This window comes from Tursiops truncatus, chromosome 3 (genome assembly GCF_011762595.2).
Source record: "Tursiops truncatus isolate mTurTru1 chromosome 3, mTurTru1.mat.Y, whole genome shotgun sequence".
Taxonomy (NCBI): Eukaryota; Metazoa; Chordata; class Mammalia; order Artiodactyla; family Delphinidae; genus Tursiops; species Tursiops truncatus.
In genome coordinates this window covers 135,091,442-135,116,892 of record NC_047036.1, presented here as the reverse complement: position 1 = coordinate 135,116,892, position 25,451 = coordinate 135,091,442, and the positions used below count along the sequence as shown (strand labels likewise).

The following is a 25,451-nucleotide window of genomic DNA, read 5'->3' as shown; positions in this document are numbered from 1 at the left end:
TTATATCTCAATTAGATTGTTTAAAAATTGTCATTTCCTTAAAACCTTTCACTTGTTCCCATTTCACTTAGTCACTCAGAATTCACCAGGTTACTTACAATGACCTACAGAATCCTACCTATCCCATGGGCTCTGCCACCCTCTCCATTCTCAGCTCTCATCACCGCTTGCCTCCCACTAGTCCCTGAATCTGCCCATCTTGTTCCTGCCTTAAGGTCTCGCACTTGCTCTTAGCTTTGTCCGATACTCTTCTTCATCATATTGTGAGCGATGCCTCTTACCGTTCAGGTTGTCCCATGTTAGCACACGCTATTGTCAATCACCACTCTACAACTCCACCACCCCTCACACTTTCTATCATATTACTATTTATAGCACTTCTCACTCTTTGAAAAAAATTTTTTTAATTGTTTTCCTTATTGGAATATACACTCTGAGAGTAGAGAATCTTGTTGCTTACCTCTGAAGAACATGACTGAAACACACAGTAGGTACTAACAAATACAAGTTAAATGTTGATTGCCTGGTTCCTGCATAGACAGTTTATTCTGCCAAGGCTGTCGGGGAAAAAACTAGTATTTACCTTAGTGTATCTTTCTAAGAAAAAAAGATGTTTTAAAAAATGCATTGCTTTGGAACGATTTGTTATTTTTTACATAGCATGGCAAAATTAGCAAGCTTCTAATTTCAGTGAACAGATTAAAATAATGTTAATATTCCACTATACAAGACGTATTACAACACTGTGAAATTTTCAAACATATACACCCCTATGGGGCGGGGGGTGGCAGCAGATCTTCCATCCAGACCATTATTAAGTGGCATTTGCAGACTTAAAAGCATTTGGATATTTACAAAAACATCTAGATCATAAGAGTTTCCTCATTCTACTTTCCTTGATTGTTCAGAACTCTTAGAAAGCCAAGGTAATATTTGTAAAAAATATACTTAAGAAAAGTTTTCCTTTTAATACTACACTCCTGTTAATTATAATTTCAATGATATAGTTCAATCATAGCCACATGCTCTAAACTACTTTTAATAACATCTAATTCACACAAGACTTTGCTGCTTCAAAGTGCTTAAACATTGTCTCATTTGACCTTTGCAACAGCCTATGGGTTATAGCATTAGCACTTTTGTGAAGAAGGAAAAGTTCAAAGAGTTAGAGACACTTGCCCAAGGTACCACCACTCATAAGGAGGGATTCTCCCCAAGTGTTTTTCTGACAAATTGCTTGCCCTTTCCTCTTAAGGCCTCATCTCGGAAATCATCACTGTTCTCCTTACAAATTATACAACAAGAAGTGATAGCAATCTAAAGTACTCCAGGGAATTAAGAACTAGGAATAGTAAATAATGCAACTATGAACACTGGGGTGCACATATCTTTTCGAAGCAACCTAAGTGTCCATCGACAGATGAATGGATAAAGATGGAATATACAATGAATGATGAATGGATATACAATGCAATACTACTCAGTCATTAAAAAGAAGGAAATTTTGCCATTTGCAACGACATGGATGGGCTTGGAGGGCATTATGCTAAGTGAAACAAGTCAGACAGAAAAAGACAAATAGTTTATGATATCACTTATATGTGTAATCTAAGAAATACAACAAACTAGTAAATATAACAACAAAAAAAGCAGACTCAGAGATACAGAGAACAAACTAGTGGTTACCAGTAGGGAGAGGGAAGGGAGGAGGGCAATATAAGGGTAGGGGAGTAAGAGTTACAAACAATTAGGTATAAAATAAGCTATAACGATATATTATACAACACAGGGAAGATAGCCAATATTTCATAACTATAAATGGGGTATAACCTTTAAAAATTGTGAATCACTATATTGTATACCTGTAACTCATAAAATATTGTACAGCAACTCTACTTCAAATAAAAAAATCTCAAAGGCATTATAATGAGTGAAACATAAAAAAGAACTGTAAATAGAATTAAGTGATTGGCATTCAATCAAAAATTACTTCATTTTGATAATCTATATATTCCTGAAAAGTCATCAATTTGGCCTTTAGCATCACAAATTATACACAATCTAATCTGTGTTTGTTGTGGCAATATTGACTTATGGAAATATCTTTGTTTTTGGTATTTTTAAAGACTGGTTTCCCATAGTTTTTATCAATACAAACTACAGGTTCAACTTTTAAAGCTTTTCAGAAGGAAATCAGTGTTTTAATAAGTAACACTGTGTATCAGGAAATATCCTTATACTAGCATTTAAGAAGTGCTTGCTTACATCCAGAGTTTTAAAAAATCATTAGCATGGGAGGTTTTTAAGATTTTACGTTCTACGTGGAACCTCGCTGACATTAAATGATTGACACCCTTTTCTAAATCTACGGGATGCCTGATACTGATTTCTGTTCCAATTGTTAAGATGCATTAGTTTCTCAGAGGTCTCTGATAAATCTATCCAACTAATCTTCAAGGATTTCTCCTTAAGCTCTATATACTTAGCATTCCCACACAGCCCCACACAGCTTTTCCAAGGCAATTCTAAAAACCAGTATATCGGGCTTCCCTGGTGGCGCAATGGTTAAGAATCCACCTGCCAATGCAGGGGACACGGGTTTGAGCCCTGGTCCGGGAAGATGCCACGGAGCAACTAAGCCCGTGCACCACAACTACTGAACCCGTGTGCCGCAACTACTGAAGCCCGTGCGCCTAGAGGCCATGTTCCGCAACGAGAAGCCACTGCAATGAGAAGCCCGCGCACCACAAGGAAGAGTAGCCCCCGCTCTCCGCAACTAGAGAAAGCCTGAGCGTAGCAACGAAGACCCAATGCAGCCAAAAATAAAATTAAACCCAGCATATCCTTACATAAATATCTAAGCACTTAATCTCTAGAGACACCACTTGGGCTGCTATTCCAGCTAATAAGATTAATAATTTTTTTTTTTAGTTTTATTTATTTGGGGCTGCATTGGGTCTTCGTTGCTGCATGCGGGCTTTCTCTAGTTGCAGTGAGTGGGGGCTACTCTTTGTTGCGGTGCACGGGCTTCTAACTGCGGTGGCTTCTCTTGTTGCAGAGCACGGGCTCTAGGTGCATGGGCTTCAGTAGTTGTGGCACACGGGCTCAGTAGCTGTGGTGCACGGGCTTATTTGCTCTGCGGCTTATTCGCTCCGTGGGATCTTCCCGGACCAGGGCTTGAACCCATGTCCCCTGCATTGGCAGGCAGATTCTTAACCACTGTGCCACCAAGGAAGCCCAGATTAATAAATTTTGATATATCAATACTTTAGGGAAAACTAACAATCTGTTCCTTGAGAGAGTTCTGTTGATTGCTTGGGATGAGAAAAATGCTCAACCAGTTTATTCACTATTCACATATTTTATTACTATTCTTGGCAACTAACTCATTAAAAAACCAAGAAAAACCCTATATAATTTGCATTTTCCCATGTGTTGTTGTTTTGCATACCCTTCCTTACCAATCCCTATTCCCACACAGCTCCACCTCCTCCCAAAAGACAACCATTTTCCTTTCTATGAATGAAGATCATGTTGCAGTTCCTTACTGTAATGACCTGCTTATCTATTCTTTACCTTTAAAACTGAGTAAATCCTACAGCTATCATTAATCCAGTAACTTGATTTTCATAAAGGACCTGAGGGGCTACCAGGTCTCAAACTGCCTTCTAAATCAAAGATTTAATGATGTTCTGCAGTTTTTAGATTAAATATACTTTATTAGGCACTAATTGTTTGCAAGTCTGGAACATATACATCATAAAATTAATTTGCTATTTCACTAAAGCATGCATCTGAATTAAGTCATCTCCTCGTTCTGCTGTGTACGCCACATACATAGAAATACAGAGATAGATCTGTTCAATAAATTATGAGACACATAAGACACACTAAAATTCTCACACTCTATGAATGTATTAACCACACAAAGACATGTGATTTCAATAAGCTGACAATGTTCTCCTAGAACTGCTTAATTTAGCATACCTGCTAATAAACTTTGGTTTGGGCACCACCTAATGGCAGAAAATATATTTTTTTTAGAACCTACTTTGCTTTGCTTCCTGAGGCTTGTTAATTTTTGCAGTTCAGTTTATACTGATTTAGAAAATGTTTGCTCTTTATCAACCTATATAAATAGTTTTAAGTGTTCAGTTTTTTAAAAAGGATAAAGCCTTCCTTACCTTGGAATAATAAACTACTTTTCACACTGGGAAAATGTGCCAATGAAATGCTTTAAAAAATTCTATTCGATCCTTAAATATTTAAATTGAGCCTCATAATTAAGACGTTTTCATTGAATCATCTTAATTAGGGGTTCCCAAACTTTTGAAACCATACACATTTAATTTTTTTCAAGAGATGCCTGCCTGAACCTAGTGTTTGTTTCATGATTCAACAAAGAGGCAAAATATTTGGGATAATACAGAGCAGATAACTGATGTTTTAAGAAAAGGAATTTATTATTTACACCACTGAAATAGTCCCCCGTAGGAACAATACATACCATGTTTATTTGAAAGAACCAGATTCCTTTCAAATAGAAGAACTGTATAAAGCAATACTGTCAACACAAAACAGTGGTCACAATACATATCTGCAGGCAAAAGCATTGCAAATAAATTTCGTTAATCTTATGGCTAGATATTTTCACTGCAACACAGTGTTTGCACTTAGAGAAGACAGAGCTGGAACAGAACAAAAACTTTTTGTTCATGCTTTTTAGGACTGAACCAGTGATACGTCCCATTTTAAAATGTACTGCCTTTAACTGCTTTTAGGACAACGGTTTTAGGCAGGAGTGCTTCTACTTGGCCACCACAAAGAAACACACTCTTGTTCCTTAGTTTCATTCCTCAGTCTCATGTTTTCTATTTGTCACACTATGACATATCTGTATCAGAGCAGACGTTTTCCAGTTTTACTCAAAGAACACTGACACACATACACACCAAACTGAGACAGCTCAGAATTTAGAGATGTAGGTAGTGGAGTAATAAGAGAAATTGTGTTTATGACAAAGGAATAAGAAAAACTCTCAGTGGTTTTAAGCATACTAAACTAGGTTCCTTACTAAAAACTTTTCTTTTTTTGGTTTTAAAAACAGTAGTTTCAAGGTGGGTTTGGGCTTAGACAACAACACAGTGAGACAAACACACAAGACATACTTATTTCCAAAGTCACAAAATGACATTGTTAAGCATACATTTTTGTCCACTTTTGTGTGTGTGTGTGGGAATAAAACTCAGTACTCTATGTTGGAGAAAATATTTTTCAAGAGTTACAGTATATTCATACAGGGGGAAAAAGGTGGGGTTTTTTTTGTTTTTTTTTTGGCGTATTGCTATGATCTTCAAAAAATATAAAATTAAATTTACAAAAAACTGGAAGACCAAGTATAAGCAGTCTGATATTTGCTGCAGTGTCCAGCACTATCATAATGATCTTTAGCATAAAAGCAAAAAGAAGTTCATGGATCTCAAGTATCTTCAATAACTGCCAGTATAGCTTGTAACTACTGTCCTTGCTTCTTTGAGAGATACCTGCAAGAAATAAAATAAGATGTCTAAGCTGTATCACACTAAATTTAACTTAACAATCTAACTCTCCTCCCTAAAGAAAGTTGTTTATTTTAATAACAAAACTTTTCAAGGTAAGTAATAACTGTTAATAATCGCTAACATGTGTTATTTATGTGCCAAGCACTGTTCTAAGTACATGCATTAATTCATTTAGTCCTCACAACAGTTCTGAGTGTTCAGTGAGAACTTATTTCTATTTTACAGTCACAGAGAGGTTAAGCAGTTTGCCCAAGTTCATACAGCAAGAAAGTGGCAGAGTTCAGATTGAAAACAAGGCTCTGGAGGCTACACACTATCACTCCACACTGCCTTACTTCCAAATGTGAAAGCAATATATTAACTAGTATTATAATTTCCCCCCAAAACTAAAAGTCCATTTGAAGATCTTCTTGCATAAAGGTAGTGAGCCAAAGCTGCTAAAGAACTCTGATCAAGAGTGTAAAGATGCAAAGATGTTAATTCACCAAGCAAATTTTTCTTCATATTATTTTATAGGAGTCTACCAACAAATTAAAATTTTTACATCTCTATTTCTCACATTTATGAATTACTATACACTCAGAGCTATGGGGGTGGGGAAAGAGTTCTTAAAATCAAGAGACCTGGACAAGTTTTGATGGTAAAACTTGCTCAAACTGTGGCATTTACTATCTCTATGACTTAGTTACACCATCTACAGGAAATGTGGATAAAAATGCCAGCCTTGGGCTTCCCTGGTGGTGCAGTGATTGAGAGTCCGCCTGTCAATGCAGGGGACACAGGCTCGTGCCCCGGTCCAGGAAGATCCCACGTGCTACGGAGCAGCTGGGCCCGTGAACCATGGCCACTGAGCCTGCACATCCGGAGCCTGTGCTCTGCAACGGGAGAGGCCACAACAGTGAGAGGCCCGCGTACCGCAAAAAAAAAAAAAAAAAAAAAAATGCCAGCCTTACCCTCCTAATAGGATTATGAGACTCTAATAAGAAGTATATAAATAAGTATTATGTAGGTATATAAGTACATAAGTATATGAGTGATCTGAAAAGCCAAAAGTGTAATTTGAAAAGCCAAAGTGTTATATTACATGAAGTTTCTTTTGTTGCTGTATTGGTGAAATCAGCTCTTCAAAGATTTACTTCCAAAAAAGTACTTGCAGTACATAATAATCCTGTTCACTTCTCCAGAGGTCTTTCCTGCCTCAAAATCTTGAGGTTTACATGCAGTCCATATGTAGATTTGTACTTATGTTTGTGCTCAGAAAAAAAGACTAGAAGACTAGACACCAAGCTGGTAACAGTGGTTATCTTTCATAATCACAAGTAACTGTTTCCCTAAAGGAATAAATTTTCTATTTTTTCTGCTACACAGAGGTTACTTGTAATTTTTAACAGAAAACTTTTTAGTATATTTTATTTTATCCTGACATTATTTTACAGTATGAGAACAGATTCATAAAAGAGTGACCCATTTAATGTCACAAAATAATTAACAGGTAGTATCACAAACATGTACTAGTCTCTTAAATCCTCTCTAGTAGAGAAGTATTAAAGATCTTAAGAGATGTGGGTTTATGAACAAGTTAGAGGTTAAGAGAAAGGGAAAAATACTTCCAGGGTAGATGTCACTGGATTAGAAAATAGCTTTAGAATTCACCCATTTTAAACAAAAAATAAGAGTTATGTGTATACCAGAGCTGCCAGACAATTTTTCATTCATTAATGTAAAGAAGAAATGAATAAGCAATTAGCACTTACCTTTCCCAATATTTGTGATTTAGGTCCAAAAAGTCATCTAATTTTGCTATTTCCTTGAGGTACTGGGTTAATTTTAAAAGTTCTTTGTCTTTATCTCGATTTAGGTGTGCTTTCATAAAAGGTCTTATCTATTAGAAAACAAACGTTATCCAACACTTCACATTGTAGTAAGAAAACCAGTACAAATCTACACTATTTTATCACTTAAATTACAGTTAATGAGATTAAAATATCACCAAGGCTGTCAATACTAAGAATTACTTTTACATTATCTCACTGACAGTCATGGTATGTTTACAGTAGAAGTTCTTCCACTTAATTTACCTTCTGTTATCTTTTCAGTCTGAACCTCACAACACCAGCTGTCTTATAGCACTTGAACCTTATGTGGCTTCTCTACTTTGCAAAACTGCTTAGACTTTTCCCCCTTCTATCAATCCAGTTGCTTCTTACTAATTAAATAATCTCATTCACATCACTTCATTCATAAAAAGGTACCCAATACATGCTGGATCTACAGAGGAGTGAGATAAATTTTAACACTGATGATTTTACATCAGTATTTTCTATGAAATTTTTATATAGCTATAATATTACACATTTGTATAACCTACTTTCACTCACATTTTATCATAAGCATTTTTATCAGTAAAGTCTCCATTAAAATATTTTTAATTATATGAGTTTTCCCATAAAAATCAGCCATATTTTCTAAATTTTTAAGTTCAATGTATTTTATGATAAAAAGTATTCATTTCAAAAGCATGAAAGTCAGGATGGTGGACAGGGTTGAAGACTATAATTAGTAAGGGCTTTTACATCTTGACTTGAATGGTAGTTACATATGTTCTATGTAAAACAATTTGTTAAACTGCACATTTTATGCACTTTTCTTTATGTTACACTTCCAATAAAGAGTTCTACTTTTTTAAAGACACCAGCTCATCTATATAGCACTCAAGACAGCATTTCAAAAACTTTTAACTAATTTTAGATGAAATAATGTATCTGGGATTTGCTTCAAAATATCAAAGAGAGGGAAGTAGGTAAGGTATGGAGCAAACATCCATGAATTAACAAGTTGTTTAAACAGGATAATGCATACAATGGGGGTTAGTTTATACAATTCAATGTAGTTCTTTTTATGTTTGAACTTTTCCATTATAAAAAAAATATATCTTTTAAAAATCACACATATGCCTGTAAGTATTGAATAAATCATTTTAGTAAAGCATTAATATATCCTTATTGTGATTGGGAGAAAATGCAAACCGGTCACTTTTACATAGTGACATTTAAAAACAGATGACATTTAATCATTGTCACCTGTTGAGAACAATGAGCCCATAGGAGTCGTTACCGTATCTATCAAGAGCAGAGGTTTTAAATATTTTCTTATTTACTTCTCTGTCATTGGAAAAACACACCACCAGCTTGAAACGGACAGAAGAAAAGTTTCCCATACGTTCCAGGTTCTATTCACATCAGAACAGTTTAAGGCCAAGGACCTCCACAGCTGTTAGTCAGTTGAGCTCTGGCTGAAGGGCACCAATAAGAGCTGTCAGAGTCTGCACAGAAGCAAACTCTTGTAGGAGATCCTAATTCCAAACAGGCAGTGCGGGCAGTGCTGCTTCACAGCAGCAGCAGTGACTGCAGGAGATCAAGAAAACTCTCTGCAGGGACCTGCTTAAGCCCTACAGCTAGGTGTAAATAGGCATGATATCAGAATGTAGTGAAATGAGTTTCAGCATAATCCTGGGCAATATTGTAATGTTTTAAAGTACTCCCTCATTTAAAAAGATTGTAAAGGCAATATATTGACTTCTAAACTATTAATATACAATGTACCAAAGTGATTCCAAGTATAGAAGCAGAAGGGATTAGACTGAAAGAGAAAGTACAGAGTCAGTGGCTGGTAAATAAGATTTTCAACCCAAGGCCCTGCTAAGTTACTTTTACTTTCTAAACATTTGGTCTTAAGCACTATTAAATAACAAAACTAAAATACCCCAAAGATTCTGGATCTAAAAGTTAAACTAGTTAAGTGGAAAAAATTCACCTAACTGACTTCAATTGTTTCAGTATAATCACTGTTCCATTCTTCAAGAATGATCTAAGTGATCACTAGAAGGGCAGGCAACATATATTACCACCTCTGTCTCATATCAAAAAACATTTTTAGGAAATTAAGAATGTTTAGATTATCTGCATTCTCTTAAATCACCATTTCCCGATATAGATAATAAAAGTGAAGTTCAGAGTAACTACTGATTAATCCATGACCAAAATTCAAGTTCCTTTAGTTCAGTACTATATTCATAATTGACAAAGCCTCCTATGTTATATATTTCAAACCTTATGATTAGCAAGCTTATATTAGAAGTTAACTACTTTAAAAATAAGCAGTCTTTAAGATCTCTGTGAAATCTCTGAGATTTCTACCAGAAACATTATGGAACTGTGATAACAAAACAGAATTTAGAATATTTCACAATTTCAAAACCACTTCTATGTCAATGTGGGCAGATCATTAATTACTACCTTCTTAAAAGAGGCTTTCAAAAGGAGACATACGAGAGATTACCTGTAGAATGCTTAAAAATACCTCTCCTGAATTAGAATTTTTGGAGGCAGAAACGTACATATTTTTAGGAATTCCTTCAATGATTCTACTGAGTACTCTGCTAAAAAACAAACAAACAAACAACTTGCTCTAAAGTAACATGAAGAACTAGAAGTTTATATCATCATCTGTCTGCATCCAGAGATGAGGAGGGCCCAAATGTTGGCTGGGAAAATAATGTTTCTTCTAAAAACACACATGAAAGTAATAATTTTTTTTTTAAGTTAAAGCGCTTCTCAAAAATCATTCCCTGTCTCACTTATATGTAGAATCTAAAAACAAAAACAAGAACAAAACACATACATAAAGCCAAGCTCATACATACAGAGAACAGAAAGAACATACTGGTGGTTGCCAGAGATGGGTGGGTGGGAGAAACGGGTAAAGGGAGTCAAAAGGTACATACCTCCAGTTATAAAATAAATAAGTCATGGGGATGTAAGGTATAGCACAGCAACTATAGTTAACAATACCATATTGCATATTTGAAAGTTGCTAAGAGAGCAGATCTTAAACGTGCTCATCCGAAGAAAAAATTCTGTAACTATGTATGGTGACAGATGTTAGTTAACTAGACTTACTGTGGTGATCATTTCACAATATAAACAAATATCAAATCACAAATTATGTTGTATACCTGAAACTAATATTATACCTCAGTTAAAAAAAAATTAATCATTCCTTAAATACCATGACTTTACCTCCTTTCCAGTACAGACACCACTACTTTCATACAAAATTTGGCTTAGATCAATTGAATCTTTCCTCAAGACTGAAGAACATACTTTTGTACCTTATACCTCGTAAACTACACACAGGAAAAGCACTTCTCCTAAAGCCTCAAACAGAAATCATTTTTAAAGGACAGAATAATCACCAGTCTACCCCAAGTACTTTTCTTCCAAGTCAACAGCTCTTATATTTGTGACAATTCACTACCTAGATTAATATTCAGTCCCTAAACTACCCTCATTGTACACTAAAGACGACATCAACAGTCTGTATGGAGAGCTTCAAAAATCTACCTTCTTCAAGTTTTTCTCTCGTCTTTTAAAGTTATCAAGATTTCAGCTGGTAGTGACTTCCCTGGTGGCAGAGTGGTTAAGAATCTGCCTGCCAATGCAGGTGACACAGGTTCGAGCCCTGGTCCGGGAAGATCCCACGTGCCGTGGAGCAACTAGGCCCGTGTGCCGCAACTACTGAGCCTGTGCTCTTGAGCCTGCGAGCCACAACTACTGAGCCCACGTGCCACAACTACTGACGCCCATGCACCTAGAGCCCGTGCTCTGCAACGAGAAGCCACCGCGATAAGAAGCCCACGCACCGCAACGAAGAGTAGCCCCCGCTCACTGCAACTAGAGAAAGCCCGCGCTCAGCAACGAAGACCCAACGCAGCCAAAATAAATTAATTAATTAATTAAAAAAAACCATAAAAGAAAGAATTCAGCTGGTGGAAAAGTTCAGGACTGAAATTAAAAGTATCTTAGTATCAGGATTTACACTTCAAATGGAGACTCCATTTGCATTGTACCATAATATAGAGCTATCTTTTCCATTTTCATAATGTATTTACACATAGGCAACCACAGGTACCAGAAATTTTAAGTTTCAAATTTCTCTCTTACCAATTTTACGCTGCTACCAGGGTTAAGTATCACTATGATGCCTACATAAGATTGCATGTGACTTAATGCTAAGATCAACACTGGCCTAGAAACCAAGTTACTTGGGTTCTAACTCAAATTCTATCATTAACCAGTTACAATCATGACCTTGGGCAAGTCATGAACTTTCTGATCCTCAGATTGTTTCTATAAAAGATGACTGAGGTTCCTTCTAGCTCTAGCATTTCATAATTCTAAGCTCTCCACTTACACTATATGAATTTTCAAAAACCTTTTATTAGTTTCAGTTTAAAAAGAAAAATCAGGGCTTCCCTGGTGGCGCAGTGGTTGAGAGTCCGCCTGCCGATGCAGGGGACGCGGGTTCGTGCCCCAGTCCGGGAAGATCCCACATGCCGTGGAGCAGCTGGGCCCGTGAGCCATGGCCGCTGGGCCTGCGCGTCCGGAGCCTGTGCTCCGCAACGGGAGAGGCCACAACAGTGAGAGGCCCGCGTACGGCAAAAAAAAAAAAAAAAAAAAAGGAAAAATACCCTTATTGCCAGCTTTCCAGCTAACTAGAACATCAGAAATTCAAGATTTGTATCCCTAATAGAATGTCTGATGCTTTCACTTTTGATGCTAAAAGTCAATGTCAGTAAGCTCATGTTGCTCCACAGAGCTAACTGAAAATAAAACATCTGGATGGGGGCTTCCCTGGTGGTGCAGTGGTTAAGAATCTGCCTGCCAATGCAGGGTACACGGGTTCGAGCCCTGGTCCGGGAAGATCCTGCATGCCACGGAGCAACAAAGCCCATGTGCCACAACTACTAAGCCTGAGCTCTAGAGCCCACGAGCCACAACTATGGAGCCCACATGCCACAACTACTGAAGCCTGTGCACCTAGAGCTGGTGCTCCACAACGAGAAGCCCCCGCTTGCCACAACTAGAGAAAGCCCACACGCAGCAACAAACGCCCAACACAGCCAAAAATAAATAAATAAAATAAATTTATGTAAAAAAAAAATTAGAAAAACAAACCATCTGGATGAGTTGGTTAACTAAGGAGATACCAAGCAAAAAGAGAGAATGCTCAATTTTATATGAATTTTTCTAAACACTTAAGCTTTTCTTGACAGGATAATACACTACTTCCAAAAATTTATGAAATTCAATAGTGCTAACGTTCTACTACATAATCCAGCATATGTGAGAATAGCAAGTAAAATTATGTCTTACCTTTAGTCCATTCTGTGGGTTCATTAGAAAATTTCTTCCTATGTCGTCAAACATGATGGTGTTTTTTTTGCTGTAAAACTCCGAAAACTTTCCCCATATAACACCAAGAGGCTTTACCTTAGAATAAAAGTTTAGATTTAACTCAAGTTTCATGAATAGTTCATCCTTTCTTAAAAGCAGAAATACTGCAAGATGCCCTGCACAACTATGCCAGAGCGTTCCTTTACCATGAGGCAGTCAGTGATGGCTGGCTTTGTGAACAGAACAGAATCAAGATGCAACACACTGTAAGGCACAACATATCTCTCAATGTCAACTTCTGAAAGGTCTGTTCGTGTCTAATGGAACTAAGCCCATTATAAGACTTCCTATAATTTTAATATGAAGATTCGGGATCAAAAAAAGTATTTAATTTTTTTAAAATCTAGTATTTGTTTAGATGTCTGCTGAGCATTCACATGTCCCCTCAGGGCTTGAGGTTTCACATGGGGTCTGTTTTCAAAACTAGAAAACCTTAATGACAATGTACCTGGTTCTTTTATTACAATATTTAAATATTTTGTAAAGGAAAAATGGACTTTCTCCTTAGTTCAGTGGTATAGGTGCACAATTTCTAGGGCATCTGATTATTTCACTTCAAAACACCGTAATTTGTAAATTCTTGCTTTTATTTCTGAATTCTTAAAATGAGCCTCCAAAAAGGTAATTTCTCAGTTATTCGTATCTATTGATACTTGCATAAATTCTCTGCAAGATCACACAAGAAATAATAGTGATTGCTTGAAGGAAGGAAAGTTAAGTGGCTGGAGGGTCCAGGAGGGAGGAATACTTTCCACTATACACTTTATTTGTGAATCATGTGAACATATTTTACACACTCACAAAAATATTTTAAATACATTAACTTTTAGAAGAAAAAGTACATTTTGCTGAAGGCAGTAGTCTCGTTGACGGTAATGTGAGATTATATGATGATAATAATAATTATATGAGATTAAATGGTAGGAAATAAATGGTGACAAGCGTTGTCATTAATTTTAAAATGTTTTTTCTCCTCTATAATTTCTTTTAATACGGAGAAAGCCTTTTTCTTAGTGTCCTCATTACTGCAAAAAATGTTATTCAAATATTTTAATTTCACTAAAATTTTATTTGCTGTATTTGTTTGCACTATTTGTTTACTACTGAAACAAACCCCCCAAATACTTGAAGCCAAATATACAGAAACTGACACAATAAACCAGATTCTTGGTTTTCTTAGCCAACATAAAGCCTCAAAAAATATAAGAGCTTTATGACACCCAGGGTTAGAAATCCTACATCTTCTTAAATAGTGCTGTCATTTTGCAATTAGGTCAAGCACCATATGTTCTCCAAAACATGAGCTACCTTGTTTTCTATTAGAGAAGTAATATTGCTGACTGTAGAAAAAAATCCGAAAACACAAAAAAGCACAAAGGAAAATATTTAATTACCTATAATCCAGTTAGTACCAAAGAATGCAACTAGATATTCTGATATATTTCTCCAGTCTTTCTGATAAACAGCCGCAACCTCAAAGAGTTCACAGATCTTTTGTAAAGCTAAGGGAACCCCTGAACCAAACAACGGTTAAAAACTACTTTCTAACAGTTTGCAAATACTGCTAAAATACTTCTTTAACTTTAATAACGTATCATGAAAAATTTCTGAAGCACTAAATACTGCATCAAATAATTAGCTGCGGGGCTTCCCTGGTGGCGCAGTGGTTGAGAATCTGCCTGCCAATGCAGGGAACACGGGTTCGCGCCCTGGTCTGGGAAGATCCCACATGCTGCGGAGCAACTGGGCCTGTGAGCCACAACTACTGAGCCTGCGCGTCTGGAGCCTGTGCTCCGCAACAAGAGAGGCCGCGATAGTGAGAGGCCGCGCGCCGCAACGAAGAGTGGCCCCCGCTCGCCGCAACTAGAGAAAGCCCTCACACAGAAACAAAGACCCAACACAGCTAAAAATAAATTAATTAATTAATAATAATAATTAGCTGCATTCCATTAAATGGACGAACAAAAAATGTGTACAACCAACTCCCTACTGTTGTAGGGATTTGTTATTGAGGATTTCTTTTTATTCCTTTAATTTTTCATTATTATAAACACTCCTGTTTAACACTTCCCAAACTTCTTTTTACTGTTTAGACTTTGTACATGTACCACTTTAGTAGGTAATAAATTATACTTTTCCTTGATGTACGCAGTATTTCCTTTATTGAAAACTCTACACACACATAATTCTATTCATGACTTTTATGACTTTGACAATTTTAATACTGTCTTCCCTAAGCTTTCCTAGTTTGCTAAGTTCTCCCCAATTCCTATTAGTCTGTGTTTCCAAAAGGTACGGACCATGTCTCCTCATCTCTTTATTCCCAACAGTGCCCATTACAGGGCCTTGCAGATCGCAGAAGTTCATAATATGACTAGTTACTTGACACGTAAACAAAGTGAAGAACCTTAATCTTTTTAGCCCAACTCTTTCTTGATGGTTCTTATTGCTTTCTCTAGGGCTTCACGTACATAACCCCAAAGTACATGCATCATGATATACCTGCTTTTATTTATCAGTTTCATAGAGGGCAGGGCAAGTGTGTCCTGGTCTGTTTCTAGTATCTTCCTTGACAACATTCAGTATTTTTTCACACCTACTCTGTCTTTAGCAACACTGTGCTGTTATCATCACGGGACAATTAACCATGACCTTTCTTGACAGTCCTTCCTCAAGATCCTTAACTTTGTCACTAAAATTCATATCTGTTAACCTGAAATACATCTTATGTCAAAACTCAACTGATACTTTATTATCCACTCAGATATATTTCTAAACTCTGTGTAGTTTATTCCATCAATATAAATATAAAAGTACACCAGAAAACAAGCAAGTCTTTAAATAAAAAGTAAAATGACTTCTTACATCTATTAATCCTCTCCTTGGAGTATGCACTGTTATCATAGCAGCACTGTCCAACATGAAGGTAATCTTGTAATTTGCATTTGTACTCACTCCCAGCTCCTATAAATACAAATATTCATGTGGTTAAAATATAATAATGTGGAAAATCCCAGGCTTTATGAAAAGTCCAGCTATAATTTCCCATAATGCCAACTTTCTACCCCCTGGCTACCACAGCTTGCTCAACAACTAGCAACATTTTAGTTTCACGAAGCAAAATTGATAAATGATAGTCCAAAGAACCCTAGTCTATTTAGCTCTAAAATGAGGGGCCCTTTTCAATGTACTACCAGAAACAGGTTACTTCCCAATTTAATATTTTAGAAGAACATCACTCCTTTAAGTATCACACACCAGAGAAAAGAAGGAAAAGAAAGTATTAGCGTAAAATGGAAGAAAGAGGAGAGGAAGCTTTGCTGTACTTTTTCTTGAAAAAGACATAGGTAATCAATGCAAACCACCATTAAGCAGACTTTAAACACACCTCTAACTCCTGATACTGGCATTTGTTTTGCTACTAAATGCCCTCCAATGACAATGAAATTAATTCAATTCGGAACTTTCTAAAAAGACAAATGCAGTTTCAAAACGTTCTTAAATGGACTGTTTTCTAACACTTACTTTCATTTTAGCTTCAATCCACTTCATATTTGTTGCAGCTAAAACATGAGGAATGATAACACAATATGTATGAAAAGCTTGAATTTCATTTAAAAAATCTTTCTTCTGTATAAATTAGTTAAGTTTTCTAAGCAAGACTATAAGTTCAAATACATCACAAATAATCCCTAGCATATTTATGGTAAATTCCTTTTAACTGTTTATAAAAATAAACTTATTTTAGTGTGTCTTCAAGACAATAACATTTAAACAACTTTTATCTAAAAGATAAGGTAACCAATGCTCAAAAGAACTCTGAACCTAGGAATTCATAAATCAAGACCTAACCACCCTTTTAAAAACAGCCCTAATACTGTTCTCTATCAGTTCTAAACTTGAATTTAGGGTGCCTGGATCTCCATTTTCTTCTGCGTTCCTACTGCCAGGCAACACACAGGTATATATGTCAATATAAGCAGATTAATGTTATGTGTCAAAAGTTTATGTTGAAGACTGCTAGGCTGAAGACTGTCGAAAAATGCTAAAGAAAATTAGCATTTTGCCAGGCTCAGCAAACTTAGTGCTCATTGAGTCCAGCAGCTTTTAACAAGAAGTCTGAGGCAACTAAATTCACAAACCCTATCTATGTCACGTTCCTGCTCACTGTCACACACCAACCACTTCTGAGAACACTGATAAAAATTCAAACTTCAGTTTTATGTGCCCTACTCATCTCAAGTTATTGGACTAAACTATATAGGTATTACAAAGTAAAATGTTTAAAAATGGAAAAAGGAGTTCAATTATTTAAAGTGTGTATGAGTGTGTGTATATTATTTTAAGGGCAAAGAGGGAGCTGAGTCCTCAAAATAAAAATCTTTAGCACACATACAAGAACCAAAATCACCTTACATGCAAAACTGGTCAGTTGAACTAAAATTTTAGAGAGTGATGTATCTACAATGACAACAATCAGGCGACAGGGAAAAACAATTTTTTTAATTCAATATATATTTGGGGACTATAATCCCCACATGAAAAACAGAAAGATTTACAGCTAATGAAAAGAGTTTCTAATTATTAAGAAACTATTACATGTCAGACATGTTACTAGTTGCTATACCAATATTTTATTCTTACAACTACCCTGTAATGTAGATTTATTTATCTTCATTTCTCAGATGAGGAAGCTAAGTCTCAGAGCAATTAACTGACCTGCCTAGTGTCACAAAGTAAGGTCAGAGCCAGGATTAAAACCCTAGTCTATTTAGCTCCAAAATGAGGTGCCCTTCTCAACGTACTACCATGAAATTTATTTTAAAAAAAAATTTATTTTAAGCATATGATTGTAAAATGTCCTCAAAGTCCCTAAGTCTACTCTAATAACATTTAGAGGATAAACTTTTTTCTCAAATGTCATCTCAGATGTCAGAGTTGCTGAACAAAACCCTATTTCCCAGAAAGCTTTCTCCTCTGTATCTTAAAAACCAGAAAATTATGTATTTAACTATGTATTGAATTATAATGGCTATGTACTCATAATAACACTAAACTATTGAGATACTCTGATAATAAAAGAAAATACAAAGGAAATTTGCAAACTGCAGAACAACTATGTGGCCTCTCATCAAAAACCTAGTACGATTACCATCTTTAGGGATTTTATTTAATTCACAATTAGGATAGCTCTTTTCTGCTTATGACATTGCCAAGACGTAACTTTAAATGTCTGTGGGAAGGTGAGATGTAAATCAATACACTCCCCTTCCCTTTTCAGAAGGTCGTACCACAAAAAGATTGTCACCTGAACTAACAGTGCGTTCAGTAATGTAATAAATTTACTTTTTGGAGCAAACTCACTGTTACCACAGACCTGTAAGTTCCTGGAATGGCAGACCACAAGTTGAGTAACACTGCTTTAGCCCTGCTAAAGTAACACTGCTTTATTTATTAAATAAATAAAATTTAATAAAAATTTTATTAATTTTCCTTGAGTAAATTCATATTGCCTTTATTTCTGAACTACATCACGGTAAAATTTTTTTAAATACATATCTTTCTCCAAGTGTTTTGAGACTAGAGTGATGAAGAAAGGAGAAAGCAACAATATACTAAAGCATCAAAGATTCTACAGCAAAGATCAGAAAGAAAAGATCCTAATCAAGGTGGGGTCTTGTGAAAATAAGGCCATTTTTTTTTCACACCATAATCTACTCTCTTCCTATATTTAATTATTTCAGCGGTATTTGGCAAATGCACATGTTTATATTGTGATGCAAGAAAGTCAAACATGCTTCATCAGAAATTTGCAAAATATAAAATTTAAGTCACATTTTATAAAGCAGAGTAATATAAGGAACAACTTATTTTCATGGAAATCTAAACAAGAAATATAGCTTACACCAAATAACAATGTCATAATCCTCATATGCAGATGTTAGGAATTCATGAAGATATGGCCGCATTAATTCTACCCCAGTCTCTGCACAAGACCTATGGTCTAAAAGAAAATCAGTTAGAGATGATGATTAGTTTATTATCATGGACAAGTACCCAATATCAATTAAACTTCTGAAATGTAATATGAACACTCAAATGCAAACTACTTCAGACTAACTTACATCAGCTGACAAAGGGATGTCTTCAAAACACGCAATTCAATATTCTTGCAATCCAATTTTAATTGATCAATTCTGTTCAATTTGCAAAGACCAATATCCAGAATTCAGGCTTATATAATAAACAGTAAATTTTTTTCTCATCTAATCTCTAAAACGTAGATGTTATTTTAGGATATGAAAAACAAACTAGGGCCACATATACTCACTTTTTAGCCATTTACCTACCAAATATAATCATATTTCACCAAAATAACAGGTTTGATTAACTTAATAATCAAATTTTTAAAAAAATTTACGCTAACTTATGACATGTACTTAAAGTTAAGGATTAGAGGTAAATAAATCCATTCTAATATCAGGAGTTAACTAATCATTTCTGGCAATATTAGAGGATGAAAGAACAAATTGCTTTTTTTGTTGACATGAAATTTTAAATTCAAGAATCTGCCTTGGGGCTTCCCTGGTGGCGCAGCGGTTGAGAGTCCGCCTGCTGATGCAGGGGACACGGGTTCGTGCCCTGGTCCGGGAAGATCCCACATGCCGCGGAGCGGCTAGGCCCGAGCCATGGCCACTGAGCCTGCGCGTCCGGAGCCTGTGCTCCACAACGGGAGAGGCCACAACAGTGAGAGGCCCACGTACCGCAAAAAAAAAAAAGAAAAGAATCTGCCTTGAACATAATTAAATAGAAAACCAGGAATAAAATATCAAAAATGATTTTTAAATAATCATAGAATGTTAAGTGTTAATCAATAGGGAATCACTTGATTAAATTATCACACATCCATAAACTAGAAAAGCGCCTGACCAAAAAATACATATATTTAACTCACAATGAATGTTAAATGACTGTGATGTTCAATATATCATTAAGTAAACATAAAAAGGACATACATACAAACACCCTGGAAGATGCACATAAAAATATGAGTGGTCATCTTTGGATCTTGGGATTACGGATGACTTCTTTTTTCCCTTACAATAAAATGATTTACTTTTAAAATAAAAAGAAAAGCTTTCAAATATTTCATATTGCAAGGGAAAAACAAACAAATAAAAGGGGAAAATGCCATTGTGGATAACAGAGATGGAGCACAGTTTTAGGTGACTTACCAAATAACGTATAATCAACATCTAGTACCAAAAGTTTTTTCCCTTCCCTGGGAGGATTCAAAACTTCCACTTTGTACTCTTTTACTCTGCGGGAAATTTTCAGTAGGTTTTCCTCCCTAACGAAAAATAAGATCAGATGAAATATTCACTTTTTCTCAAATTACAACCAATTTCCTTTGATGATGAAAAGTACTCACCTATTTTCTACTTCAACTACTTCATCTTCAATATCAAAGTCGTTAATAACATCATCATTGTCAGGAGGTGGACCTAAGACATCTTCCTATTAAGATGAAAAATAGTTTTGTTTGGCCATATTATCATTAACATAACAAATACATTCATAGCATAAAAAACAAATAAGAGGTACGATTTGAGTCCAAGAGTCTTGCAAGCACACACTACGGGAAAACTTCCACATTTTATATTTCGTTATATATGTTCACTGGGCAGATTTACCATGTTAAATTTGACCATTAGCACTACTACTACACTTACATCTAGCTATACACTAACAAATTTCCCAGTATTTGGTTTCTGCTGAGTTAATAACACATTCAGTGTGCAGCTTTTACTTTTCACCGACTGCTAAACTGACAATTTTACCACAATTAAAACTATGATACAACAGTGTGATATAAACCATAATATCTTCAAAGGGACAAATGGTAACAAAAGTAAACATTTACCAAGCTCTCCTCACGAGTTCCCATCATCATGATTTTAGTATTTGGTTTCAGTTTGAGAGCTCCAAGCTTAACATCATTTTCTGCAGGTTTGCCTACAATACAAGCAAATGACTGTTTTCTCACTAAAGTTCAGGTGCTGGTTTCACTATCCCATTACACAAAACCCTAACATTAAAAGGTTTGGTACAGATTCCACAGCAAGTTTTTTTCCTTAAATTAACAAACTGTTACTGCTGAATTAGCAATTTCTAACACACTAAGAAGTAGTAATTAACACAAGGTTGGAATTTTTCCCCAACTCTTAGAGGAACACCTTTAATTCAACTAACTAAACAAAATAAATTCATGTTTTATTCTGTTGTTCAAGATGAAGATGACTGTTTTCCAGAAAGTCCTGAAAATTGAGTGCCTGAGATAACTGTACATTTACTGCTACTCAGAACTCAACATTCAATGATAAGACAAACACCGTGAAAATGCCTTTTAACTGAATGTGAACACTGCCTATAATTTACAAATCATTATTACTTTTGAAACAGAAAAGATAATTTGGGGAGAATAAAAGGCCCAAACTGTAATGAAAAGGCTGTGCTAGAAGACAGATACTAGAAATTACACTGGGGGCTTCCCTGGTAGTCCAGTGGTAAAGAATCTGCCTTACAATGCAGGGGATGCGGGTTCGATCCCTGGTCAGGGAACTAAGATCCCACATGCCGCAGGGCAACTAAGCCCGCGCGCCACAACGACTGAGCTCGTGCGCCTCAACTAGAGCCCGCATGCTACAAACTACAGAGCCCATGCACTCTGGAGTCTGCGCGCCACAACTAAAGAAAACCCGCACACCAAAGCTAGAAAGAAGCCCACACACCACAAAGAAAGATCCCGCATGCCTCAACGAAGATCCCGAGTGCCGCAACTAAGACCAGACCCCGACGCAGCCAAAAAAAATTTAATTAAATAAATAAATAATACATAAGTCTTAAAAAAAAGAAAGAAAGAAAGAAATTACACTGTTTACCTGGGACTTCCGTGTCACAGGTTTAACAAGCAAACATCAACTGTCAGAGGAAATCAAAAGTAATCTTAATAGTGGTGGTATTTTCAGGTATCCTTAAATATTCTTACTTGTACCATCAAAAAAAATTTAGGGATATCCCTATCAAAGAAATCTCCAAGGGGAAAGACTTATTAAAGTGAACAGATAATAGCTAATATAAAGATTCATAAATATATCAATGCAATAAATTTGAAGAAGGGAGAAAATTACCTTTAACTTTGAGTCCAAGTAACTTCTGGCGTTCTGGTAGCACTCCCGTAAGGGTCTTGAGAAACTGTTTGAGATCTAGCACAGTATCATCTTCTGAAAGTGTGGTCACTGAATATTCCTGTCCACCCCATTTTACAATGATAGGAAGAGCCATCCTTGAAACATACGATGAGGCAGCTTTTGTTCAGAAAGATACCTAGAAAGAAAGGCATACACAAGTTAAAACAGATATATCAAAGATGTATGTAAACTTGCAACTTTAAGTTTTATAAACTGTCATTTGAGTCCTATTTTACAACTTGATGATAGAGAAACAGGATTTTCTACTTACAGAAATGTTATCAGAATGCCAAAAGTTATCGGGAGTCAAAGTTAAAATTCTCCCACCCTCTCAATTTTTGGCTTAAAGTTACAACTTCCTAATATTCTATCAGATTCTCCTGGTTCAAGTGGAAAGCTGCAATAAATGAGCTAACTATTCCTCCCTCTCTGATCAGGTTTATGCTACTGGCAAGTTCCTCCATGATGGACCGTCCATGTTCATTTACCATTTGCAAGGTAGGACAATGAGTTGTTAAGAGCATAAACTCTAGAGACAGATTACCTGGGTTCAGAGGTCAGCTCTCCCTCTTATTAGCTATTTAACCTTGGAAAGCTAACTGACTCTTAGTGCCTAGGTTTCCTCATCTGTAAAACAGGGATGCTAATACTGCCTAATTCTCAGGGTTCTTAAGAGGAATAAATTAATTTTTGTAAGTCACATACTACCTGGCACATAGTAAGCTCTAAACAAGTAAGTACTGGTTACATAAGTTGTTCTAAAAACTAGAACTGAAGTGTTCCAGGCACTGCGCTAAATAGTAAATGGCCATTATTTGTTTCATATTTAATACACTGGACAGTTTTTACTCAATCTCCTTTAACAAGGTTGTTTGATAAGAACTGTCCCTCTTTTACAATTAAGGAAATAGGGGTTCAGAGAGGTTATGTAATCTGCTCATTGGCACATAGCTGATAACAGAACAAGTCTTCTGACTAAATCTCATTTTCTTCCCTTACACAACTGTCTCTCTTGAATTGCACCTACAGGAGTTAAGGCACCAAATATCAGTAAATACAAAACCTACAGGCACAGATATAAGTACACAAAGGTTATATAGCAGCTGCCACTCATCAACAATAGCATGTAGGTCTCCTCCCCCCATAAAGCTTTCTACCAGTTTTCATAAGTTGGTTCCCCCAACAGGTCAGAGAACTAGATTTTCTAATCTCAAAGTAGTGGTATTTCCAAATGCTGTCATATATTTAATACAACATTTGACTTCACTCTTCAAGTATTACAACCAACTGCAAGAAAGAAGGCAAATTATAAATCTTAACATGCAAACGTAATTTGAAAATTTAAGATGTCTTCAACATGCCCATTAGAAAAGAGCACCGTAAATTCACTTACATTTATTCTATGTTTACAACCTGCTCTACTAAAACTTTAAAGAAGGTGTGTTACTTTAGGGCAATGTATTCTATTTGGAGAGAACTTGCTCTAACAAACCTTATAATCCTCAATAAAAAGCCAAATGGCCCTTTTGAGTCAAACTGAAATATCATTTAAATATTATTTTTCTGAGAGAAGTGGAAATAAAACTGAAAATTTACAAGAGCTAGGAATGCAAATAGCACTAATACAGCATACTGTGCTGGGCAGAGCAGAACATGTGAAGTGAGATCACCTGAACTCTAGGTAAGCATGGACAAGTCACTGCACCTCTAGACCAGTGTTCTCAAAGTGTGGTCCCCAGACCATCCAACAGCATTGACCCCACTTGGTAACTTGTTGGGAATGTAACTGGGTCTGGAGAGAAGAGACCTAGCAATTTGGGTTTTAACAGTCTCTGTCTCCCCCTCCCCCCATCTCTGAGGCATGCTAAAGTTTGAGAGCCAGCGCTCTAGGCTCTTCAATTTTCTCAGCCTTAAAAAAAAAATGTGCCAGATGGCATGGGCTCTATATGCTTAGTAAAGCAGTATACAAATATCATCACCCATGGCACAAGTGGGATCTCCAAGTTGACAATTGCTCTAAAGGACCAAGCACAACAAAACAAACACCATAAAAAATTTTACTGCATAAAGTCCTTAAAACTGTTTTTCAGTTACTGAACCTCATTCCTTCAATATTCAGATCATTAACAACAATGGAGCAATGCAATGCAAATGCATGAGTCATTTTATGTTTTCACATTTAGCCTTCTTTCTTACACAATTTTAATGTTTTGTATCACTGCGGACCCTATCAGATTTATAAACTGAAAAATGATTTTAGGGGTAAATGTGGCAATCAAACCCGAACAAGTAAGCAAGGAGCACACCTTTATGGTGAAACTACAGTCAAGAACGGCTGTTTGGGTAAATTCTTCCCCCTAACATACAGTGGTGACTTGCCTAGTCAGGGCAGGAATGTTTACTTGACAAGAATAGCGTTAATCCCTGCGATAACAGCCGTGACATCACTTTGTATACTATAAAAAGCAATACGAATGGTGGTGAAGATAGGAAAATGATAACATGCTCAACAACTTAATTGAATAATCTCATTTAATCTTCACAATCCTACTGACAACTACTGTCTTCATTATACAGACCAGAAAATTGAAAAAGAGGAAAAACAAATTGCCCGAGACCACACAACTAAAAAGTAGCAAAGGCGGTTAATTTGAAAGTAACAGCAGCAAAAGTTAACACCTTGGGAATTGAGGGGAGGGAGTTAAATTTAAACACGCCCAGTAAAGGGTAACTGTTGAAGTACTGTCAACTCCTCCTCGGGAGAGCAGGGCAGCAGCAACTGCGAGGGAGTGCAGAGGAAAGAGCTGTGGGAAGTGATTGGTATGAGACAGCACAGAAAGCAGGCAGAGACCCCAAAACCCGAGAGGGCCGGAATCCGTTCAACAGGGAGGAGGGAGAGACGGACAAACCCCAGAAGAGGGAGGAATAAAGGTTTGGGGACGCAAAATCCACTGAGGCGCCGGAAGCCCTCCACCTAGGCGACGAGGCTGGATGGGAGGGCGTCGGCCCCTGTGAAGAGCCGGCCGGGGCCGGAGGCCTGGGCCGCCGCGGGCGGGGCCCCCACGAGCAGCCACCAGCCCGCCCGCCCGGCCACAGTGGAGGCCGGGTCTCGAGACAGCAAAGCTGTGGTCCCCCAGCCCCACGGCGCGCCGGAGTGCCCCGCGTCCCCTCACCTGGAGCGCGGCGGAACCGGCAGGAGCGGACGCAGGAACCGACCGCAGCGGAATCCAAGGCGACCGGAAGTGAGAGGCGGGGACCGGAACCGGCTAACGAACCGGAAGTTAGGGTTTGAAACGGAAGCGCGCCAGAGAGCGGAAGGTCGCTTTCCTTGTTTCTCTCCGGGC

General features: G+C 36.8%; 1 protein-coding gene across 1 annotated transcript; it reads right to left on the bottom strand.

Annotated features, from left to right (window-relative positions):
- Positions 1-4,439: 4,439 nt before the first annotated feature.
- On the bottom strand, positions 4,440-25,406 carry UBLCP1 (ubiquitin like domain containing CTD phosphatase 1). Its single transcript, XM_004326196.4, has 11 exons — positions 25,281-25,406; positions 22,048-22,243; positions 20,781-20,872; positions 20,289-20,374; positions 20,092-20,207; positions 18,762-18,860; positions 16,382-16,419; positions 15,722-15,820; positions 12,776-12,892; positions 7,316-7,443; positions 4,440-5,543 (listed from the first exon to the last, which is right to left on the bottom strand). The coding sequence occupies exons 2-11, from the start codon at positions 22,199-22,201 to the stop codon at positions 5,516-5,518; spliced, it is 957 nt and encodes a 318-aa protein (XP_004326244.1). The 5' UTR covers positions 22,202-22,243; positions 25,281-25,406; the 3' UTR covers positions 4,440-5,515.
- Between the last annotated feature and the right edge of the window lie 45 nt (positions 25,407-25,451).